This window comes from Budorcas taxicolor, chromosome 21, assembly GCF_023091745.1.
Source record: "Budorcas taxicolor isolate Tak-1 chromosome 21, Takin1.1, whole genome shotgun sequence".
Classification (NCBI taxonomy): Eukaryota; Metazoa; Chordata; class Mammalia; order Artiodactyla; family Bovidae; genus Budorcas; species Budorcas taxicolor.
In genome coordinates this window covers 46,697,882-46,722,878 of record NC_068930.1, presented here as the reverse complement: position 1 = coordinate 46,722,878, position 24,997 = coordinate 46,697,882, and the positions used below count along the sequence as shown (strand labels likewise).

General features: G+C 40.3%; 1 protein-coding gene across 1 annotated transcript in view; it reads right to left on the bottom strand.

Annotated features, from left to right (window-relative positions):
• Window positions 1–23,635, bottom strand: part of AKAP6 (A-kinase anchoring protein 6) — a 391,164-nt gene extending 367,529 nt beyond the window's left edge. The window contains exon 1 of the mRNA XM_052659736.1: window positions 23,312–23,635. Coding sequence (XP_052515696.1) covers window positions 23,312–23,635 — 324 coding nt within the window. The remainder of the gene's footprint in view (window positions 1–23,311) is intronic.
• Window positions 23,636–24,997: the final 1,362 nt, after the last annotated feature.

Below are 24,997 nucleotides of genomic sequence, written 5' to 3'. Positions count from 1 at the left end.
GTGCTGCGATTCATGGGGTCGCAGAGTCAGACATGACTGAGCGACTGGACTGAAATGAACTAGGAAAGTCAAATGAAATATGCCCTGCCCCTTGTAGGCCTTGCTAATTAAAGTTTTTTTTTTAATGCTATATTTCCTAATTTCTTGTTTCTTTATACTTTTTCAACATATTTGGATGTAAAATAATAGTCTTATAACTTGAAAACATGCTCAAAGATCTCATTCTTCCTCAATAGGCAAAAGAACAAAACTATGTTTTATCTTTTTTAAGAAAAGCTATATTTTATTGTGCCTTAATGACAAAAAGCAAACAATAGAAGAATGAATTATGAGTGGCAGTATATACAGTTGCCACAAATCTAACACACATGCACATATATACACTTGGCCAGCTCATCCTGTCATAGTCACAAAAGCAGCAAGCAGTGCTTGGATTAGGAAATTATAATCATAACTAGGGACATTTACATAGCATCTGAGAGAGTTCCAAGTTCTTGTAAAGAATGATCTTACTTGATCTTTAGCCTTTAGAGAGAAACATTTACAGCCAAGAAAATTACAGCTCATAGAAATCATACTGGATTGCTTGGCATCCAACTTCTAGTGAGTAGGAGAGACAGGATAAGAACGAGGCCTGTCATCTCTAAATCCTGTGGACTTCCCACTCAGCCTCATGTCCAGTCAGCCCTGGGGCAGCAAAAAGTGGAGTGAGGGCCACAAGGGCAGAGAAGACAACTGACTGTCACCAATTTGAAGAACTCCCATTCCAACATTAAAACTGGTTTATACTAGTGGGGCATCAACCTTTCATTACTTGCAACATGCTTCTGAAATCTCTGATGCTGCTTAAAGTAACGGAGCCACCATAAAATAAAATAAAATTTTAAAAAGGACTAAGACATTCCAGTATGCCCTACAAACTCTAGAAGACAGCTTCAAACAAGCTTTAAGAATACTTTCAATTGTTTTAGTAGTTATGAACAATAGGAATTAGAAATCAGTCTCTTTTGCTTGAATTCAGTTAGCAGTCAAAGTCATATGACAAGGTAAAAACTGGCAGTTTTCAACAGGGCCTCTTTTGGAAGGCTTTTCCCTCCATCTACTGTTTCTGGGCCCAGAGCCTTCTCCTCCATTAAAAAACAAAACAAAACATTTATAAGAAAGCCTCTGGTATATATTCTTGATGTGAATGTAAGCCCATGTATTACTTATGCCAGTGACATTTATGTTTAATGCTTTATCTCTAATTATGAAAAGGAAGCCTTTGCAGAGGGCAGAGGGAATTCAGGCATTAAAGAAAGGACTGGGAAGTTAATTTTAGAAGGTGGATCTCATCTTCAGTCTTACCATATACCTGGGATTGGGCAGCTCCCCCTAAAGCTCCCAATGTTCATGTATATAAAAAGTCTAATACAAAGGAGAATCCAGATGACTATTTTCCACTAAACATCAGACTGTGAAATCAAGTACACATTTTCAATATATCTCTTTCAAAATCTTTCCATTTTGAAATCAGGAAAAAGTGAACTGAAAAAGCAGCATTATATATAGTATACTATAGGAATAAATGCAGAGTCCCCACGAATGGGTTTCAGAGGTTGTCTTGAAATAGTATGCAAATTAAGGGCATGCATATGCAATGGCTTGTGAAGATGACTTAAAGCTTTCACCACATTTTCAGAGAAATTACTAATATAAAAGAAGGTAACATTGACTTCAGAATTGGAAAGACCTAGTTTTTATTCCTAGCTCTACTGCTTTCTAGCTGTGTGAACTTAGACAAGTCAACTAACCTCTCTGTACCTTAGATCCCTCAGCAGACATTCAAGTATTATTGTAAGGATTAGCAGAGATAATGCTAATTATCTCTTTGAAGAATAACCAGCTCTGGGGAGCTGGTTAGTATTATTACTAGCAGAGAAAAGGACTAGAGGGACTTTAAGAGAAAGGAAACTTTCTTATCCAGATGCAAAAAGAGGCAACGGGGGATCAAAGCCACAAATTTGGCAGAATTTACAGTTGGCTGAGGATATGTCTAGTTATCTTGGCAAAATGTTACAGCTGGAAGGAGGCCTACTGATCCCTCATTTTATAAATGAGGAAGATGAGACCCAGAAAAGGGAGGTGTCACTACATCATAGAGTTAGTAACAGAACTTGGACACTGAATTTTGGTCCTACTCCAGGCAGCTGAGAACAAAGAGAAGCTGCCACTGAGGTACTGTTGTTAACCAGCTACAAAAGAACCACTCAGCTTCATCAGATTTATAGATGTTTTTCCTCCTTTGCAAAAGGACCTTTGGTCCTGGGCATCATTAATCAAGATGTCAGTGCATTTCATTTTTAGTTCTTCCCCCTTTGCTCTCTTTACTACAGAAAAGGCTGTGTGCGTGGGAAGATTTATGATGGATTTAAATATGTCATTGTACCTGTTTTAACCTCTGAAACCAAGACTCCCATTGGGAACTGTTAGAGAGAATGTCATGAGGAGTACATTTCCATACGAGCTCTCACTTGGACAGAGAATGGATGTAAATGAATATTAAACTGCCAAGTAGTCAAAGATGGAGTTGATTCATAATTCTGTTTCCTCTCAAACATGAATATGTGTTATGCTAGAGATTTAGAAAAACTAAACTAACTGGTAAAGGACTTGCATAGAACTTATAGATTTAATTTGCCCCAAACTTTAGATATGATTAACTGGAGTATCTTGTCTTTCAAGGGAACTTAATTAATGCTACTCATTGTCTCCTTCTTATTAAGAAAAAAATCAAATTTTGCTCTGAGTTAATTCCAACAAAATTCTGCTTGTTTTGGCCAAGGCAGAACGCCAAAACTTCTGTGAACAATTATACTAATTTTAAAATGCTTATGAATATATTTTACTAATTCATTGAAATATCCTCAGGAAGTTATGTTTTCCCTGGCATGCTAATGCCACTCAGAGCAGAGGGAAAATTTTAAATGATAATGTGATGTTCTTGGATTAGAAGAATCAATATTGTCAAAATGACTATACTACCCAAAGCAATGTACAGATTCAATGCAATCCTTATCAAATTACCAATGGTGTTTTTCACAGAACTAGAACAAAAAACTTCACAATTTGTATGAAAACACAGAAGACCCCCAAATAGCCAAAGCAATCCTGAGAAAGAGAAACAGAGCTGGAGGAATCAGCTGTCATGACTTCAGACTATACTACAAGGTTATAGTCATCAAGATAGTACATACTGGCACAAAAACAGAAATATAGACCAGTGGAACAAAATAGAAAGCCCAGAGGTAAATCCACGCACATGCGGGCATCTTATCTTTGACAAAGGAGGCAAAAATATACAATGAAGAAAAGACAGCCTCTTCGATAGGGGGAAACTGGACAGCTACATGCAAAAGAATGAAACTAGAACACTCCCTAACACCATACACAAAAATAAACTTAAAATGGGTTAAAAACTTAAATGTAAGGACAGAAACTATACTTCTTAGAGGAAACATAGGCAGTACACTCTTTGACATAAATCACAGCAAGATTCTCTCTGGCCCATTTCCTAAATTAAGGGAAATAAAAATAAACAAATGGGACCTAATAAACACTTTTGCATGGCAATGAAAACCATAAACAAGATGAAAAGACAGCTCTCAGAATGGGAGAAAATAATTGCAAATGAAGCAACTGACAAAGGATTAATCTCCAAAATATATAAGCAGCTCATATAACTCAGTATCAGGGAAACAAAACAATCCAATTTAAAAATTGGGCAGAAAATCTAAACAGACATTTCTCCAAAGAAGGCATACAGATGGCCGATAAACACATGCAAAGATGCTCAATATCGCTCATTATTGGAGAAATGGAAATCAAAGCCACAGTGAGGTTATCATCTCACACTTTTCAGAATGGCTGTCATCAAAAAGTACACAGACAATAAATGTGGAGAGGATATGGAAAAAAGGGAACCTGCCTGCACTGTTGGGAACGTAAACTGATACAGTTATTATGGAAAACAGTATGGAGATTCTTTTGAAAACTAGGAATAAATCTACTCTGCTGCTGCTGCTGCTGCTAAGTTGCTTCAGTTGTGTCCGACTCTATGCAACCCCATAGACGGCAGCCCACCAGACTCCCCCGTCCCTGGGATTCTCCAGGCAAGAACACTGGAATGGGTTGCCATTTCCTTCTCCTATGACGCAGCAATCCCACTACTGGACATGTTTCCTGAGAAAACCACAATTCTAAAAGATACATGCACCTTAATGTTCACTGCAGCAATATTTACAATAGCCATAACATGGCCACTCCAGTACTCTTGCCTGGAAAATCCCATGGACGGAGGAGCCTGGTGGACTGCAGCCCATGGGGTTGCGAAGAATCGGACGCGACTGAGCGACCTCACTTTTGCTTTTCACTTTCATGCATTGGAGAAGGAAACGGCAACCCACTCCAGTGTTCTTGCCTGGAAAATCCCAGGGACGGGGGAGCCTGGTGGGCTGCCATCTATGGGGTTGCACAGAGTCGGACACAACTGAAGTGATTTAGCAGCAGCAGCAACATGGACACAACTTAGATGTCCATTGAGAGATGAATGGATAAAGAAGATGCGGTACATATATACAATGGAATATTATTCAGCAACAAAAAGAAACAGATTTGAGTCACTTATAGTGAGGTGGATGAACCTAGAGCCTCTTATACAGAGTAAAGTAAGTCAGAAAGAGAAAAACAAATAACACATATTAACATAATATGTAGGATCCAGAAAAATGATACTTATGAACCTAGCAGAGAATGGGCTTGTGGACATAGCAGGGGAAGGTGAAGTTGGGACAAACTGAGAAAGCAGCACTGACATGTATACACCATCATGTGTGAAATAATAGTGGGAAGTTACTTTTTAACACAGCGAGCACAGCTTGGTGCCAGGCTGGGGTCAGGGGAGGGGAGGGACGCTGACCCCAGAGGGAGGGTATAGATATATACAATTATGACTGATTCATGTTGTTGTACAGCAGAAACCAACACAACACTGTAAAGCAATTTCCACCAGTTAAATAATAAAAATAAATAAATAAAATTTTAAAAAGAATAAAATGATAATGTGAGAATTCAATCAATCAATCAGCTGACCAAAAATGGTTGCAGTTTTATACCAAAAAAAAGTGGGAAAACTTTCCCTTAAAAAGTGTTTGAGTGGGAAGATTAGACTGGGAGTTTGAGATTGATATGTAGACACTGCTATATTTAAAATAGATAACCAACAAGGACCTACTGTTAAAAACATTTTTTAAATAAAATAAAATATGAGGGGCAAGCTTTTAAACTTGTTTGAGAATATAGAGAACATATGAAAATAAGGGTTTTTTTCAAATTAGAAAAAATTAGCAAATAAGAATGCAACACAGTGGACACTGTTGCTAAATCACAGCTCAAGAAAGCAGTGAGGGTTGAATGCATCCAGTAAGGCTTTACAGCTGAAAGAGGAGATATGTGCTAGGTTTTGGGTCACTGGCTTTTAGTTGTGAATGAGAATTATGAGCGTAGAATTTGTGCTGCAATGTCTAGCTGGGGTCATGATATAAAGAAAACACATTCATCTTCTTAAATAGCTTCAGTTTGAAATAAGATTTTTTTTTTCTATCATTGACTATATTATAAAAATCAAAATAAAACAAACAAAAGAATCTAAAAAAAGAACCTAAGTTTGATGATAACTAATAAATAAATGCATAGTCTTTTATAGCTTTTATAGCCTTGTGCTTTAAGCTTCAATACATTTCTTCTGGAAACCTGCAACATATTTATGCAACTGCATTTTAAAAGATGTATGGAATTTTAGGGTAGCCACATTAAACAGATATGAAATATTTATTCTTATTTATGATCCTGTGGCAGACAAGAAATATGATTGCTTGTAGCTCTTTAGGAAAAGCTAGGCCCAAGAATTTTTAAAACCTAAAACAAACAATAACAAAACAAAGTCCAACTCTGAGAAGAAAATCCACCATTTTTTTCTAACATAGTTTTACATATCTGCAATTTAATTTATGAAAATTTAAAAAGAAATAGTTTTTAAAATATGGACACCTCAACTTTATCTAATTAAGAGATACAAAAAAATAACATATGAAGCAGAAAAATAAATGAGGAAAGCATGCAATTATATGCACACAAAACAATGCCAACTACTGTGCTAATCCATGCAGAATTTAGGTTCAGTTTGATTTACCTAGCTCACTATTCATTATAGAAGACCAGAATCCAACTTATATGTACCCTAGCAAGACCTACTAGAGTGAACACATTTAAACAGAACCCAGCAAAATCATCAAGTCCATGCAGATATTTAGTAAATAGTTTCTGCCACAATAATGATGTATCTGTGTATCCACGTATACAAATCTTACATTCATCTACTACACAATACAGTACAGAACTCAAATAAATAAGCTAAAAAAACCTCATTGTCTTTGAACGTCTCCTTACAACAACTACCCTTTAATAACATCAAGTTTTCATTACAAACATGATTTACCCCTAAGTGTTCTTTAACACACTATTTTTAAAATTGCAACGGAGTTTTGAAGTGAGGACCCACCCCACCCCCCACAGTCATAAGCATAATGTGTAAAGTGCTCAGGATGTCTTGGCAAAGGTCAGACAAAATGGAAATATGCATGCCAACTACTGTGTTAATCCATGCAGAGTTTCTAGCATAGGTGTGAACTGACTTTCCCTGAGGAAGATCTGCTAATTATTCATAGGTCTAAGTTTCTCAGGTTGTAGCCGATCAGCAAAATAATCAAAGGAAATGTATTTTATGCTGATTGTTCCCTTCTGTCCTGATTCTAAAGTCATACAAATGTATCATCAGAGATGCAAAATTATAGAATAGAATAAAGCAGGATTCCTCATAACAGCTACAGCAGTAATAACCCGAACTGGATGCTACGTCTACCACCATGCTACAGTAGATACCACAGGAAAATATGGGGACAATCAACACAAGGACTGACCAGACTGGACTCCAAAACTGTTTCACCAGGTAGGTGACATTTAATTTAACTGTGACTTGGGGGATGTATAGCAATTTTTCTAGAAATAGAAGTTTAGGGCAAGGAGTAATATGATTTTCCAGGGAGAGAGAAACCATGTTTCAAGGCATGAATTTCTGAAAGGGCCTGGGTTTTCAGAGGAGCAGGAAAGGAAACAACAGACCAGCTGAGTCCAGATTGTGAAGGAACTTGCAGGTCACAACCAGACATCTGGACTTTACCTAGGTTTCCCTGGAAGATCAGCTGGTAAAGAATCTGTCTGCAATGCAGGAGACCCCAATTCGATTCCCGGGTTGGGAAGATCTGCTGGAGAAGGGATAGGCTACCTACTCCAGTATTCTTGGGCTCCCCTTGTGGCTCAGCTAGTAAAGAATCCACCTGCAATGAGGGAGACCTGGGTTCCATCCCTGGGCTGGGAAGATCCTCTAGAGAAGGGAAAGACTACCCACTCCAGTATTCTGGCCTGGAGAATACCATGGACTGTATAGCCCATGGGGTCGCAAAGAGTTGCATGTGACTGAGTGACTTTCACTGGGAGGGCAGCCAGAGGCTAAGAGAGGTAAACACTGCAGTTGAAATATTTTTTAAAAGAACATTTCACCTGTGTTTCTTCCAGGATGCAGACATATGTGCAAAAAGGAGGTAGTCTCCTACCTGTGTCATGTGGATGACTCTCCCCACCTTGTCAGTAGCACCTAACTCCCCAAACTACAGACGTGGATTCGTTTGCCAATGTGATAATATTAATCCCCTTTGCAGTAGCGAAGGTTTGAGCTGCAGCCATTCTTAACACTGTTGTTTGAATGACCTTATTGGGTCTTTTGATAGACTTTAAGTTTCTAGAAAGAAGAGACACTACAATGCGTGCTGAAAACTTCCTTTGGAATCTCACTCAGGCCAGCTCCCTCCTCATGAATCAGTCCTCCAGTAGACCTTATACTCACTCCCTCTCCCTCGAGTGAAGAGCGTATCACTTTCCATCGTCATTTCACATACTCCATGTCTATTCAACAATGCTTTTGGTAAATTTGCCTCCTTCAAATAATGAAAAAATTAGTGGTTTGAGTATCTGATAACAATAGAAGCAGTTTACACTAAAAGCCCTCTGGTAACAGCCATGCTGCTAAAATGAACACAGAAGAAATTTCTATCCTATTCCTTTTTATTCTATTCACATGTGTATAAAGAAACACAGCCCTGAGCCCTAATGGCAAGTGATAACAGTTACGTCAGTTTAGTTTGAGCCCAAAGAGGGCAAACAAAGCCACAGAGAACCAGTCGCCTCTGACTCACCAGCTACTTTCCTGGTTTGCCGCGGTGGCCTGGTCTAACAGGCTGTTTCTCGCTTCCTGTTACCACCACGCAAGTCCAGCCACTTTGTGTCATTTACTGAACATCCTCATAAACTGTATCACATCTCTCTCCTTCCCAGATTACTAGGCACACACCCACAGATTCATGCCAAGACCCAAGTTTTTATCATGTTATTTCTCTGTTCGTAGGTGTCTGTAAACTACTATATCAAGCCCAGACTCCACCAAGGGATTTAAAATATTTGTGGCCCTTCAAAATGTGTCTCCTCTAAGTTCAGTGACATACATCATTCATCATTCCTCGACTCCAGGGTAAAGGCCCTTCCATCTTGCATATTCAAAGCATCCTGTGCACAAGCTATCTCCCAGGCCTATACAAGGCAGCACAAAAAGTTATACCAGTAAACTGCACAACCTCAACAGATACCATTTGTATATAACCTGAACAACTATAGGTGGGCAGTCCTGAGCCTGGACTTCTCTATAGAATAATTTCTAGCTCAAAAACTTGTTGTGAGAATTAAGTAAGAGAGAAACATTTACTTTTTCTGGATTCAGTTTTTCTTTTGTAGGTAAACACTGTTAGGACTGTAACATAACATTTTGAGGCATTTCTTACAATTATGAGTATGGGTGTGTATTCATTCATTCATTTAATAAAAATTTTTTTGACCATATACCATGTAGGATCTTAGTTCCCCAGCCAGGGATTGAACCAGTGACCCCTGCACTGGAAGCACGGAATCTTAACCACTGGACCCCCAGGGCAGTCCTAAGTAGCGTAAAAGAGTACGTCTAAAACATACGGGCTGGTGTCTGGCATGGACTTGTTACTTCCTTCCCCCAATTTTTACTTCTTTATAAGGTTTCTCAACCAGTCCATTCTAAAGGAGATCAGTCCTGGGGGTTCATTGGAAGGACTGATGCTGGAGCTGAAACTCCAATACTTTGGCCACCCCATGAGAAGAATTGACTCATTGGAAAAGACTCTGATGCTGGGAGGGATTGGGGGCAGGAGGAGAAGGGGACGACAGAGGATGAGATGGCTGGATGGCATCATCGACTCAATGGACATGAGTTTGGGTAAACTCCAGGAGTTGGTGATGGACAGGGAGGCCTGGCGTGCTGCGATTCATGGGGTCGCAAAGAGTCGGACATGACTGAGAGACTGAATTGAACTGAAGGTCACTTGGGAAACTGAAAAAGTTCAAAAGAGTCATTTCATAGGAGTCTTTGCTCCTAAATTAGTGATTTAAAATCTCTTGCTGTCAATTTGGGAGGAAAGGAAAAATGGAACAAGCAAGACATATCCAAAAGCCCTCTGTTCAAAAGTGTCTCCTTTGAGGGTGGTCAACTCTAGCCTCTGCACTGGAACCACTAGTGGAGACTTTAAAAGTACTGATGCCTAGGTCCAAACTCAGACTCTGATATCACTGTCTACAACAGAGCCTGGGAAATGGGCTTGCTAAAGCTTCTCAGGAGATTCTGTTGCAAAGGAAGGATGAAAAATACTCTCTCTACACATGACATACCTGGAAATCAACTGATTTCTTAACATTTTTTGATAAAGGTGTTCATCTCTTGCTCCACCCACTTCCATGTTAGGATACTAGTAATTCACACCTTAGTATCAGTTCACTTTAATTAGATCACATGTTTCCCTCCCTCGAGATGAAAATTATGAAATGAAGACAGTGGACAAAGGAGCAACAAACAACGCACAGGAAAAACATCTCCCTATTTCATAATCTATGAACAACGCTCCTACTCAAAGGAATTTCAGGATTTCATTTATGTCCCCACTTCTAAAATTTCACATCCCTACTTGCAATGAATCAAAATACAAAATATTTTAAAATACTAAGCTTCTTCTTAATTAAGAACATGAGCCCCCATCCTCACATCCATTCATCTCAACCATCTAGTACAAGAAAACCAGAACTAATATCTTGTACTTTATATCCAATAAAATTTCTCACACCTACAGAAGGGTGTGAGGACACTGCACTAAAGTAGAAAGAATATTAGACTTGAGGCTCTGAAAGCTTGTTTGACTCCCAGGTCGATCCCCTACTAACATTTCTGGGACTTAATTTCTTCATCTCTACTAGGGGATTAAGGTAAGGATTGAATAAAATACTGTAAGTAAAAACTCCTGGAACATATCAGGCATTCAGTAAATGCTACTGAACTAAAAACTCTCCAGGAAAGGGAAGAATTAACTCATATCCTACCTCTGGGCTGCACCTAGAAAAATCTAACTCCCTGAGATCATAAAAACTGATGGCTACTGTTGCTCAGTGATAGTTCATGCTGACATTATTTTAAAACTACTTTTTAAGCAACAGATCCCAATAACACTTCTCTAATCAAAATACTGGTTTCTTTAGATTTTTCTCATTGGACTCGTTTCTAAATCCGTTAATGATATTTATTACTTTTCCCTAAACTCTGTTTTTACGGTTTCCTTCAAATTGGGAAGCCTGTGATAATTATCATTTTCCATTCTACTATCGCTAATTAAAAATTACACAGCTAGACAATCTAGTAAACTTGGTGGGCCACCTCAATAATTAGTCCTCCCATCCTCAGCTCTAAATACGCAGGCACATGTGGCTAAGGTCCATACATAGCCAAAGATCTTCCACAACATGTGTCACAAATAACTAAAGTTATTTTTTCCATGTCACCCTTCCCAAGACTTCCCAAGTCTTAACCAAGAATATTCATATGTATTATTAAACATGTTCTTGATGTGAGATTTTTAGATCATCTTCCAAAATCATCATGAAAAATATTAATCATGCAACTATCAAAAAGTATTTATTTAGCACTTAGAGTATGTGTGCAGGGGGTAGAGGTAACTACTCAACAACTAAGACTTTTTTTCACATAATTGCATATTTAAAATTAGCCTTCTTGAACATTAAACACTCTTGTTCAGTTCAATTCAGTCACTAGGTCGTGTCCAACTCTTTACAGCTCCATGGACTACAGCACACCAGGCTTCCCTGTCTATCTCCAACTCTTGGAGCTTACTCAAACTCGTGTCCATTGAGTTGGTGATGCCATCCAACCATCTCATCCTCTGTCATTCCCTTCTCCTCCCACCTTCAATCTTTCCCAGCATCAGGGTCTTTTCAAATGAGTCAGTTCTTTGCATCAGGTAGCCAAAGTATTGGAGTTTCAACTTTAGCATCAGTCCTTCCAATGAATATTCAGGACTGATTTCCTTTAGGATGGGCTGTTTGGATCTCCTTGCAGTCCAAGGGACTCTCAAGAGTCTTCTCCAACACCACAGTTCAAAAGCATCAATCTTGTTACTTCATCCATTTTTCATGGTCAGTGATACCAACTGTCCTTACATAACCTCAGCATTAATAATAGGAAAACCTTTTCCACTGTTAATCATTTTACTGAAATCATACTTCCAGGACACTTGACAGCCAGTATTCATATTCCCTGAGAAGATACACCCTGAGGAAGACACATTAGCCAAAAGAAGATTCAAGCAACAAATCTGGGCTTTGGGAAAATAAAAAACTTCAACATCCTCATATCTACAAACATAGAAATCAGCTTCATTTTCTCATTTTATGAGATTTGAATATGCTTTGGGGTTGTCATCTGATCCCATATAAATACTAAAAAAAAAAAAATTAAGTTGCAAAAATTGGTACCAGGTTACCCTTACTTACATAATAGATTGCACAATTAAAGTACATATCAAAGATATGAGGAAAAAAAGCAGTAACTATCAAACTGTTCTGGCATTGACTCAGAGAAAGACATAAATTATACATCATGACCAAGCATATATACATATATAAATATATATACCCACAGATGGAGGAGCCTGGTAGGCTTCAGTCCATGGGGTTGCAAAGAGTCAGACACGACTGAGCGACTTCACTTTCACTTTTCTTTTCATATATATATATATGCCAAGTTTCACAAAATGGTATTTATCCTACTTTATGTAATTCTACTTCAGTTTCAGCTCTTTAGTTCATTAAATTGATTTCACAACCACTAACGCACTGAGACGGGGAAGGCAATGGCACCCCACTCTAGTACTCTTGCCTGGAACATCCCATGGACAGAGGAGCCTGGTAGGCTGCAGTCCATGGGGTCGCGAAGAGTCGGACATGACTGAATGACTTCACTTTCACTTTTCACTTTCATGCATTGGAGAAGGAAATGGCAACCCACTCCAGTGTTCTAGCCTGGAGAATCCCAGGGACGGGGAAGCCTGGTGGGCTGCCGTCTATGGGGTCGCACAAAGTCAGACACGACTGAAGCGACTTAGCAGCAGCAGCAGCAGCAGCAATGCACTGAGATATACTTTTTGAAAAACAGCCATCTAAAGAGTGAAAGGGAAAATATTTACTCCTGGGGCAAATGTCTTTGCCTCAAAACAAAGACATTTGGTCTTTGATCTTAAACTAGTACTTATTTAACTTAAGATATGTTACAAAGAAATTTAACTTAAGATATGTTACATTAAGGTATATTTAACTTAAGATATGTTACAAAGAAAAAGAAATCCAAGAAGGCAAAGTGGTTGTCTGAGGAGACTTTACAAATAGCTGAGGAAAGAAAAGAAGCAAAAGGCAAAAGAGAAAGGGAAAGATATACCCAGATGAATGCAGAGTTCCCAAGAATAGCCAGGTGAAATAAGGAGGCCTTCTTAAGTTAACAATGCAAAGAAATAAGAGGAAACCAATAAAATGGGAAAGACTAGAGATCTCTTCAAGAAAACTGGAGATATCCAGGGAACATTTCATGCAAGAATGGACCAAAGAGAGGACAGAAAAGGTAAGGACCTAACAGAAGCAGAAGAGATTAAGAAGAAATGGCAAGAATACACACAGAACTATGCAAAAAAGAGGTCTTAATGACCCAGATAACCATGATAGTGTGGTTACTCATCTATAGCCAGACATCCTGGAGTGTGAAGTCAAGTGGGCTTCAAGAAACATTATAATGAACAAAACTGTTGGAGGTGATGGAATTCTAGCTGAGCTATTTAAAATCCTAAAAGATGATGCTGTTAAAATGATGCACTCAATAGGCCAGCAAATTTGGAAAAACTCAGCAGTGGACACAGGACTGAAAAATGTCAGTTTTCATTTCAATCTCAAAGAAGGGCAGTGCCAAAGAATATCCCAACTACTGTATAATTGCACTCATTTCACATGCCAATCAAGTTATGCTCAAAATCCTTCAAGCTAGGCTTCAGCAGTACGTGAACAATGAACTTCCAGATGTACAAGCTGGATTTAGAAAAACCAGAGATCAAATTGCTATCATCTGCTGGATCATGGAGAAGGTGAGAGAATTCCAGAAAAATATCTACATTTGCTTCATTAACTATGGAAAAACCTTTGACTGTGTGATCACAGCAAACTGTGGAAAATTCCTAAAGAGATGAGAATACCAGACCACCCTACCTGTCTCCTGAGAAACTTCTATTTAGGTCAAGAAGCAACAGTTAGTACCTTACATGCAACAACCAACTGGTTCAAAACTGGGAAAGGAGTACGTCAAGGCTGCATATTGTCACCCTGCTCTTTTAACTTCTATGCAGAGTCCATCATGCAAAATGCTAGGCTGGATGAATCACAAGCTGGAATCAAGATTGCCAGGAGAAATATCAACAACCTCAGATATGCAAATGATACCACTCTAAAGAGCCTCTTCATGAGAGTGAAAGAAGAGAGTGAAAAGCTGGTTTAAAACTCAACATTCAAAAACTAAGATCATGGCATCTGGTCCCATCACTTCATGGCAAAATGAAGGGGAAAAAGTGGAAGCATTGACAGATTTTATTTTCTAGGGCTCCAGATCACTGTGGATGGTGACTGCAGCCATGAAACTAAAAGGCAACTGCTGCTTGGAAAGAAAGCTATGACAAACCAAGACAGTGTATTAGAAGGCAGATACATCATTTCACTGACAAAGGTCTGTATAGTCAAAGCTATAGTTTTTCCAGTAGTCATGTACAGATGTGAGAGTTGGACCATAAAGAAGGCTGAGTGCCGATGATTTGATGCTTTCATGTTGTGCTGCTGGAGAAGACTCTTGAGAGTCTCTTGGACTGCAAGGAGATCAAACCAGTGAATCCTAAAGGAAATCAACACTGAATACGTGTTGGAAGGCCTGTTGCTGAAATCCACTGGACACCTGACTGCAAAGAGCTGACTCACTGAAAAAGACTTTGATGCTGGTAAAGACTGAAGGCAAAAGGAGAAGGGGGTGGCAGAGGATAAGATGGTTTGATAGCATCACTGACTTAATGGACATGAATATGAGCAAACTCCAGGGCTTCCCTGGTGGCTCTGATGGTAAAGAATCCACCCGCAACGTGGGAGACCTGGGTTCTATCCCTGGGTCAGGAAGATCCCCTGGAGGATGGCATGGCAATCCAGTACAGTATTCTTGCCTGGAGAATCCCCATGGACAGAGGAGCCTGACAGGTTACAGTCCACGGGGGTGCACAGAGTCAGACACAATTGAAGTGAGTAAGTGGCAGGAGATAGTGGAGGAAAGAGGAGCATGGTGTGCTACAGTCCATGGGGTTACAAAGAGCTGGACACAACTTGGTGACTGAACAACAAAATATTACAGACTGAAAACTACTTAAAAAAATTTTAGTTGACTATTTCACACAGTTTGTTAATATTAAGATCAGATCTTCTAAGCCCTAAACTATGATGTCAGAAGTTTAGTTCCACTCAGCGTTCCTGTTATAAAGAATTTCTGAAACCCCTCTGGTGTGTTTTGGATGTACCCAAGAATTCACCCTGGCTGTTGCTCACTGTTACAGCCAGTAGACTCCACAAATGCCACTTTAGTACAGCCTCTGCCACCATAGGCAGAGCCTGTTATGCTTTGGTGGTAAGTGAAAGAGAATATTCTTTCCCTCTATACCTGTGGAGCAACGGGAGGAGAGAAGCCCAAGCACCCAGGCACAGAGACAGCTGAGACAGGTCCTCCAAGTTATACCCACAGCCCTTTCCCTTCGCTGGGTGCCCATGCTGCCAGGTGGTGGCTGCTTAAGAAGGGGTTCTAGAACTGAGAACACACTTTACCACAAACCACACTCCCTCCCTGCTCTGGGGAGGATTCCTTGCCCCATGATGAAGGTGAATCCCCTTCCAGGAGTTCCTCATCCCAGGACTTCCACTGTCTTCAGTTCATCAGGTACATCTGATATGAGAATCCCAGCTGTGGAGAGGATTCAAGCCTTTTCCCCAGTAAGCCCTCCAGGCCCTCCATGTCAGTGACTGCATATCTAGATTTAATTCCACATGTCAGGCACAATCTCAGTCTGGGTATAGCCCAGTCAGAACATTTTATAAACACAGTACCTGCTCAGCGTTCTAACTTTGAGAATCTTAAGCATGTTATTTAGGGAGCTGATTCCAATAAAGTCACTTCAAGACTTTTACTTGTCATCCAGCCAAATCTTTTAGTCTAAGCTTTGCCTCTTTCCTGCTATCATGCTTCCAGCAACATAAATAATATTCTCTTTAAGATGACTGTTAATCAGGAAGCATAGGTATCTAATTGGCTTATTTAGCACCCAAATATATTCATTCAGAGCAGAAACTGCAGTTAGAGTCAAACCCTTTTAAGGTTCTTGTTCTGGTTTTCCTGCACAGAACGCCTCTGAATCCAAGGAACGGGGGTAGGGTGGAGGGGTGGGGGAGAGTTTCTAAAAATGGCTCAGCTTGCCTCTCATATTTCTTCCTTAAGTATTGTATCTGGAAGCTAAGAAACAAAATATGTGGATTACATATTTTAATCTTAAGGTGAGACATTTTTAATTCACCCTCTAGAACAATAACCACCACCCCCTCCCATTTTGGGGACTTTATAATAGTGGTTTATAGTTCATCCTAAGGGTTACAATAAAACTTCCTGTAAGAACTTGGAAATAGGTTGGTAAGAGTAGTCTCTGATTAATAAACTTTCAGATCAACACAATGACCAGAAGAGAAGTTTAGTTACCTTTAAAGAAAAAGAATTGTTCAGGCCTCTCGAAATCAGATTGATTATATTCTCTGCAGCAAAAGACAGAGAAGCTCTATACAGTCAACAAAAACAAGACCAGGAGCTGACTGTGGCTCAGATCATGAACTCCTTATTACCAAATTCAGACTTAAATTGAATAAAGTAGGGAAAACCACTAGACCATTCAGGTATGACCTAAATCAAATCCCTTATGATTATACAGTGGAAGTGAGAAGTAGATTTAAGGGCCTAGATCTGATAGACAGAGTGCCTGATGGACTATGGAATGAGGTTCGTGACACTGTATAGGAGACAGGGATCAAGACCATCCCCATGGAAAAGAAATGCGAAAAAGCAAAATGGCTGTCTGGGGAGGCCTTACAAATAGCTGTGAAAAGAAGAGAAGCAAAAAGCCAAGGAGAAAAAGAAAGATATTAAGCATCTGAATGCAGAGTTCCAAACAATAGCAAGAAGAGATAAGAAAGCCTTCCTCAGTGATCAATGCAAAGAAATAGAGGAAGACAACAGAATGGGAAAGACTAGAGATCTCTTCAAGAAAATTAGAGATACCAAGGGAACATTTCACGCAAAGATGGGCTCGATAAAGGACAGAAATGGTATGGACCTAAGAGAAGCAGAAGATATTAAGAAGAGATGGCAAGAATACACAGAAGAACTGTACAAAACAGATCTTCATGACCTGGATAATCACAATGGTGTGAACGCTCATCTAGAGCCAGACATCCTGGAATGTGAAGTCAAGTGGGCCTAGAAAGCATCACTACGAACAAAGCTAGTGGAGGTGATGGAATTCCAGTGGCGCTATTTCAAATCCCGGAAGATGATGCTGTGAAAGTGCTGCACTCAATACGCCAGCAAATTTGGAAAACTCAGCAGTGGCCACAGGACTGGAAAAGGGCAGTTTTCATTCCAATCACAAAGAAAGGCAATGCCAAAGAATGCTCAAACTATCACACAATTGCACTCATCTCACACACTAGTAAAGTAATGCTCAAAAGTCTCCAAGCCAGGCTTCAGCAATACGTGAACCATGAACTTCCAGATGTTCAAGCTGGTTTTAGAAAAGGCAGAGGAACCAGAGATCAAATTGCCAGCATCTGCTGGATCATGGAAAAAGCAAGAGAGTTCCATAAAAACATCTATTTCTGCTTTACTGACTATGCCAAAGCCTTTGACTGTGTGGATCACAATAAACTGTGGAAAATTCTGAAAGAGATGGGAATACCAGACCACCTGACTTGCCTCTTGAGAAACCTGTATGCAGGTCAGGAAGCAACAGTTAGAACTGGACATGGAACAACAGACTGGTTCCAAATAGGAAAAGGAGTACGTCAAGGCTGTATATTGTCACCCTGCTTATTTAACTTATATGCAGAGTACATCATGAGAAATGCTGGGCTGGAAGAAACACAACCTGGAATCAAGATTGCCGGGAAAAACATCAATAACCTCAGATATGCAGATGACACCACCCTTATGGCAGAAAGTGAAGAGGAACTTAAAAGCCTCTTGATGAAAGTGAAAGAGGAGAGTAAAAAAGTTGGCTTCAAGCTCAACATTCAGAAAACAAAGATCATGGCATCTGGTCCCATCACTTCATGGGAAATAGATGGGGAAATAGTAGAAACAGTGTCAGACTTTATTGTTTTAGGCTCCAAAATCACTGCAGATGGTGACTGCAGCCATGAAATTAAAAGATGCTTACTCCTTGGAAGAAAAGTTATGACCAACCTAGAGAGCATATTCAAAAGCAGAGACATTACTTTGCTGACTAAGGTCCATCTAGTCAAGGCTATGGTTTTTCCTGTGGTCATGTATGGATGTGAGAGCTGGACTGTGAAGAAGGCTGAGTGCTGAAGAATTGTTGCTTTTGAACTGTGGTGTTGGAGAAGACTCTTGAGAGTCCCTTGGACTGCAAGGAGATCCAACCAGTCCAATCTGCAGGAGATCAGCCCTGGGATTTCTTTGGAAGGAATGATGCTAAAGCTGAAACTCCAGTACTTTGGCCACCTCATGCAAAGAGTTGACTCATTGGAAAAGACTTTGATGCTGGGAGGGATTGGGGGCAGGAGGAGAAGGGGACGACAGAGGATGAGATGGCTGGATGGCATCACTGACTCGATGGATGTGAGTCTGAGTGAACTCCGGGAGTTGGTGATGGACAGGGAGGCCTGGTGTGCTGCGATTCATGGGGTCGCAAAGAGTCAGACATGACTGAGCGAATGAACTGACTGAACTAGTTTATTGACTGAAATCCTTACCAAAGGAGGAGTCAAACTGAAAGTGGGGTGGGAGGAAGACCAATACAGCTACCTATAGAAAGAATAGACTCTCCCAGGCAGACTCCCCAGACAAGATCTCCAAGATTTCTGAATCACTCACAGACTCTCCCTCATGGGAGAGTAATGTCCCAAACGCATTTGGGCCTGATTCATCCAATGCCATTGTCTTAATTCAATCCTCACCAAGCAGGCTTCTGGCTTGTTAATTCCAGAGCAAGCCTGCCTACAGGGAGAGAAGGCACTGACCATACAGATTTGGACTTATCTATCCAACCACAAATACGAGCCCAACCGACCTACCTGCAGATGCCCAGCCCTTGCCCTAGGCAACAGGGATACAGTGGAGAATTATACATTTGAGGTCCTTGGAACTAATACAAACAAATAAATAAGGAAATTAAAGCTAATGATAAGAACTGTTACCAAAAATAAGCTGAATAATGGACTAGATAATTGCTGGGGGAGGAGATGAGTGTTTTAAGAATAGGGATCAGGACTAGCTTCTTTGAGAAAGTGACATTTGATACAAAATTAGAGGGTGAACCCCACTCTGAACATTTTTCAAAAGCATCTCTCAACTAATCTAAGTTATATATCAACAGGATGGTAGAGAAGACCATGACGACAAGATTTAGAACAATCAGTATGAAAGGGAGTTTGAGGTGTGTAGACAAGTTAGGTAAGGGTAGCTCCTTTTTCTGTTCTTGCCTTTCACCAACCATAGCACAGGTCCCACCTCACTCCCAAAACCTGCTCAACCCTCTCCCAGGTTTGTGCCTCCAAATATCAGAACTGGAGAGTGCCTCTGGCTCACTATTTGATGAGGATCCAGAATCTACCAGATCAAGCTAGAGGATGAGTGTTTCTAGGCAGAGGACACAGGAAAAGCCATGAGGCAAGAACAAGCCTAACATTTCTTTGGAACTTTCAATCTGCTTGGAGCTTTATAAACAAGGGGAAAGTAATAGCAGACATAGACAGAGAAGTAGGCAAAGACAGAGCCATAGGAAGAGAACTGGATTTTATTACAAGCCAATAGGAAGCAAGAGAGTTGTTACATGACTGATTTACATGTTTAAAAGATCTCATGGCTGCTATGTAGAGAATAACCTGCAACATAGTAGAAGAGGCTCTGAAAGTAGCCCAGGCAAGCAGCAATGTGTCTTGACCCGGGTGGCAGCAGTAGTGTAGGCGAGAGGTGAATGGATCTAGGGCATATTTTGAAGATGGATCCCTAGAACTTCTAACAGACATATACACGGGGCGTGGAGTCATGTTCTGGCTTGGCAAAAAAAGTGGTGCCTTTTACTGAAATTGGGAAGACAGCACTGGGGAGGCATTCAGGGCTTGTCAATGAGCATATTGGTTTGAGATGCTCACTAGAGACACAAGATGTCTGTTAGGAAGTTGGGGCTCCTAGAAAATGTTGTGATGGATATACATAAATTGACAAATTATCTGTGCCCAGATGGCTGGACCATAAAGAAGACTGAGCACTGAAGAACTGATGCTTTGGAATTGTGGTGATAGAGAAGACTCTTGAGAGCCCCTTGAGCTGCAAGGAGATCAAACCAGTCAATCCTAAAAGAAATCATATTCATAGGAAGGACTGATGCTGAAGCTCTAATACTTTGGCCACCTGACGTGAAGAGACAACTCATTGGAAAAGACCCTGTTGCTGGGAAAGATCGAAAACAAAACAAAAAGAGGGTGGCAGAGGATGAGATGGTTAGATAGTATCACTGACTCAAAGGACATGAATTTGAGCAAACTCTGGGAGGACAGAGGAGGCTGGCATGCTGTAGTCCATGGGGTGCAAAGAGTCAGACATGACTTAGCAACTGAACAACAAGATGGTCCTTAAAGCCATGGTATTCCCATCCTTGTGATTTTTTTTCACTGTATAATAAATAAACTGAATAATTCACCAAGGCATAAAGACAACCTGGGATGCCCCACAGCAGATGGCTGGCTTTGCCCTGGCTGGGCCTGACTGTCTGCTTTACATGCACCTAACTTAAGAGCTGCTTCTATAAGGATGTCTTTCTGTGATTCCACATATAAAATTCTGTGACCCAGAGCCCTTTTTTTCTTGCAGATCCAACGTGGAAATCTGAAGAACTGACATGTATTTAAAATATTTTTTAATGCATCTAAACGCTTATTTGGTTGATTAAAAAAATATTACACGGAGGGGAAACTTAAATAAGTAGATTGGGAGACCAAAACTAAACCCTTGTGTCAACAGAGCCATAGCTCACTCACCAGAGCTCTTTGACTTTGGGTTCAAGGCGGAAGAGCTCTATTGTTAGACTTATTATTAGAAAAGTCTATTATTATAGAATATTCAGAGACTGTTGGTTAAGTCACCCGATAAACTAAGCATCAAAAAAAGTAATAACAGAACTCCTAGAATTAAGTTAAACATAAGACAATTTCACCTTACCCCTTAAAATGTTATTAACTACTCTGTGACCACTGTGTTGACTTCCTGCTCTCCAGGGCTCCACTCTCAGCAGGGCAGACAGACCACACAGTGGGACAGAGCTAAATGGAGGCAGTGAGATGCCTTTTGAGTGAGAAGGTAATAGGCAGTTCCAATGAGAATAAGTAAACTGCCCTACAGGGGATTTCTCAACACTGAACAAAATCCTGATTGACATACAAAACTTCATGTTCCTATATGGAATGAAAATTTCAGTTTTTACCTACATACTATTGACGCAATTAAATATAGTTAGTTGATACATTGTTTTTAGATGCCCTTAGCATTTTTAGTGGAGTCTTCTAAGGAGATTTCCATCCCCCCATTCTCATTTATCATTTACCACATTTTCTGTGTAAATCTGAAAGAGTCTGGGCTTAATTGGGCTTCCCTGGTGGGCTGCTGTCTATGGGGTCACACAGAGTTGGACACGACTGACACAATTTAGCAGCAGCAGCAGGCGGCTCAAACAGCAAAGAATCCTCCTGCAATGTGGGAGCCCCAGGTTCGATACCTGGGTTGGGGAGATCTCATTTTAGAGAGCAACAGTTAACTTTCCTTGCAAACTCAACCCTGCATTTCCTCATGGTAGTCACAGAAGAAGTGCAACATTAGCAGGAACAGAGGAGAGTAGGTTTGCTGAGGAGCCCCCGACTTCCTTCTATCTCCAATCTGGAGAAGCTAGAGGGCTGGTGGTGGCGGTGGTTTAGTCACTAAGTCGTGTCCGACTCTTGCGACTCCATGGACTGTAGCCTGCTGGGCTCCTCTGTCCTTGGGATTCTCTAGGCAAGAATACGGGAGTGGGTTGCCATTTCCTTCTCCAGCTACAGGGCTGCTCCTCTGATACAGCAGGAACTGATGTGCGGCAGGACACCACACTCTGCTGCCACAGGGGGGAGACCAGCCAGCTGGCACTCCAGTAAAGCTTGTTCCCAGCCATCTCTGATACCCTTTTGGTGCTTTCTCCTTCCTAAGAACCTATAGAAAGAAGATCACCCCACCTGCTCAGCCTGGGAGAGGCCAAGACACCCTGGCATTCTGGCCTTTTTGTTTTTTCTCTCTAAAACCCCTCTCCTTCCCTTTCTTGAAAACTCTCTCTTATGGAGTAGCTGGGCCCCAGATTTGCTGAGCCAGCCTGAGGAGGCTGAGCTAGATCAGCTCCAGGCTTTGGGGCACCTGTGCTCCCTCAACTGTCCTTTTCCCTCACGATGATGGCTGCATCTGATAAGTCACTTAAGCATTAAGATCCAAGAATCTGTTTGGTCTTTGGTTGTAGATCATTTGATATGAACCAGTTTAGGCAGAGGAATTCTCCTTAGGATCTCACCTAACTGACTAGAAAGTTACATTGGGGTTTGCGGCCAATGCCCTAATTGGTTATAAATCTGCCTTGCTTTTTTGCCCACCATTGACCTGAGTGTGTATTTCCCTTGGGAACCTGGAAGAGAGAAGTGGCCATGAGAGGGCAAGATTCCCTGTATCTTGAGATCCCCAGGCCAAAATCTCTATTATTAGCACTCTTTACTAGCATCTCCATTTCATTATTATCAACAGTCAGGCTTCTGAAGGGCTCAAGAAGTCACACACATTCTTTTAATGTCTGAACTTTAGATGAGTTGTTATAAAAGCACCTTTGTTCTGCACGATGCATTGTACCTGGATGAAAGAACTCATTCTAAAAGGAAAACAGTGCCCTCCCCAACCATGCCAGAATCCATTGTTTGCCACAAAGGCAGCATCGACTTCAACAGGAGGTAGTAATCACATACATATACAATCATGGCTCAGTTTGACTTTTTTTTTTTTTTAATCTATGAGTCTTTAGTAAACCTTTTGTAATATTTTTATTCTTTACTACTGATTTCTATGGCACTGCACAAAAATGCCCCCCTGCTTTCCTCATTTCTCTGCATTATCCCCTGAGGTCAGTTTTATGTTAGGTGGCTCAGTTCACAAAGTAAAACCAGGAAAGAAATCTGCCCATGTTTAGCTACAAAAATAATAGTTTCAAACCTGTTGTTCTGATTTCCTTCTTGGATGCTTTCTCATTGAGAATTACTGAACTCAGGCTCTAGTTACCGCAGCCACCTTCAGGCTTCTGTCTGGAACGGACCTGAGCCCAGAGACCTTCCTTACCTTTAGTTGAACTAGATGCACATCCACATGCTTGCTGTCTGAGTCCTGCTGGACTGAATATGTTAGGTCTCGGACCCTCTCTGAGGTCATCCGGAGCCAGGTCTCAATCTCAGGTAAGTGGAGGACAATCTTCCAGTCGGCTCCTGTATGTAATGGAGGAGGCTTTTCGTACTGCTGGTCAGGATCCATGTCCCTCATCACCTCTTCTCCCTCACCCTGCTCCACAGTGGGCGTCAAGTTGATGGCCATGGGTGAAGCATCAGTAGCCATGGGATCCAGGTCCTGTGACCTCAGAGGGGAAAGTGTCACGCTCATGGTTAACATGGAGAAGTCTAAACCTTACTTCTTTCCAAAACAGCTGAAAGGCAAGAGGAAAGAAGAAAGCAAAAGTCAGACAAGATTGCCAAATAAAGGAATGATACTTCGCAGAAGAAACAAGATTTCTAAATTAAGCCAGCTTTCTAAATTAAGAAACCATAGCTCATAACAAAAACAGAAAGAGGTGCTTTGAGTTTTTGAGTTTCTACAAACTAGACCCAAGATTCAGCATAAAACAGGAACACAAAACTGTATGGTATTGCCTACCCCAACATCCATTCTCTTCTCACTCCTTAATAACAAAGTCCTAGTTTTCAGTTGTGTATACATTTGCCAAGAATTTAAAACTGCATTCCCTGCCTCCATCGGAGCTTGCTGTGGTCATGTGGCTAAGTTCTGACCAATGAAATGCGTGGTTTCTTTTAAGATAAAGTTGATTAGTTTACTAATGATCTGACTATGTCATTTATCTTTTTCTGTAACCAATCTGACATAAAATAACAGCTCAAGATCTTATACTTCAAACATTTTAAACAGATATTATTTTTTAGTTTCAGGAAAAACTTCTACTCGGGGCAATGGGTTCCTTGTCCTTTTCTAAGTCTTTTTCTAGTTCTCTGCATTCAAGTCAGTATATATCCTCATTTCCCACAGATGAAAGGCAGCTGATCAAAATATAAAATGTGATTACCAGAAAGTAGCTATATTTCTTTATATTCTTAAGATTAACTTAACAACAAAAACAAAATTATTTTACCTATAAACATGGAGGGGGAATAAACAAAAAACTTCCCAGTTTGACTTGGAATATGTAACATCCCATACAGGAATGAGCACGGGGAATAAAAAGACGTATTGAAATGACAAAAGCCTTAAGAATAAGTTAATCTTATGACATATTATTTCAGAAGCTTTCTAAAGCATACTCCCTCTCCTAATTTCTTAATTTTTTAAAATTACATGATAAGGGGGTTTACAGACGAATTTTTGAAAACAAAGTAATTTGCAAAGAGCAAAATATTATGTTATAAGGTAAGTTTATCACATTGGTACCTGCCTTAGAAAATGGTTTTAGGCTTCAACAGCTTTTCTACACCTGATTGCAAGAGGGAGAAATCCACACCCCATATTTTTAACCACTCTCACATGTAGCCTTTAAAATAACAATAATACTAGACTTGACTGTTTTTAAAAAATTAACAGAATCCTGTTCAAACTGTTTCAGAAAATTGCAGAAGAAGAAAAGGTCTCCACCACCCTGATACCAAAACCAGGCAAAGATGCCACAAAAAAAAGAAAACAACAGGCCAGTATCACTAATGAACATAGATACAAAACTCCTCAACAAAATTCCAGCAAACAGAATCC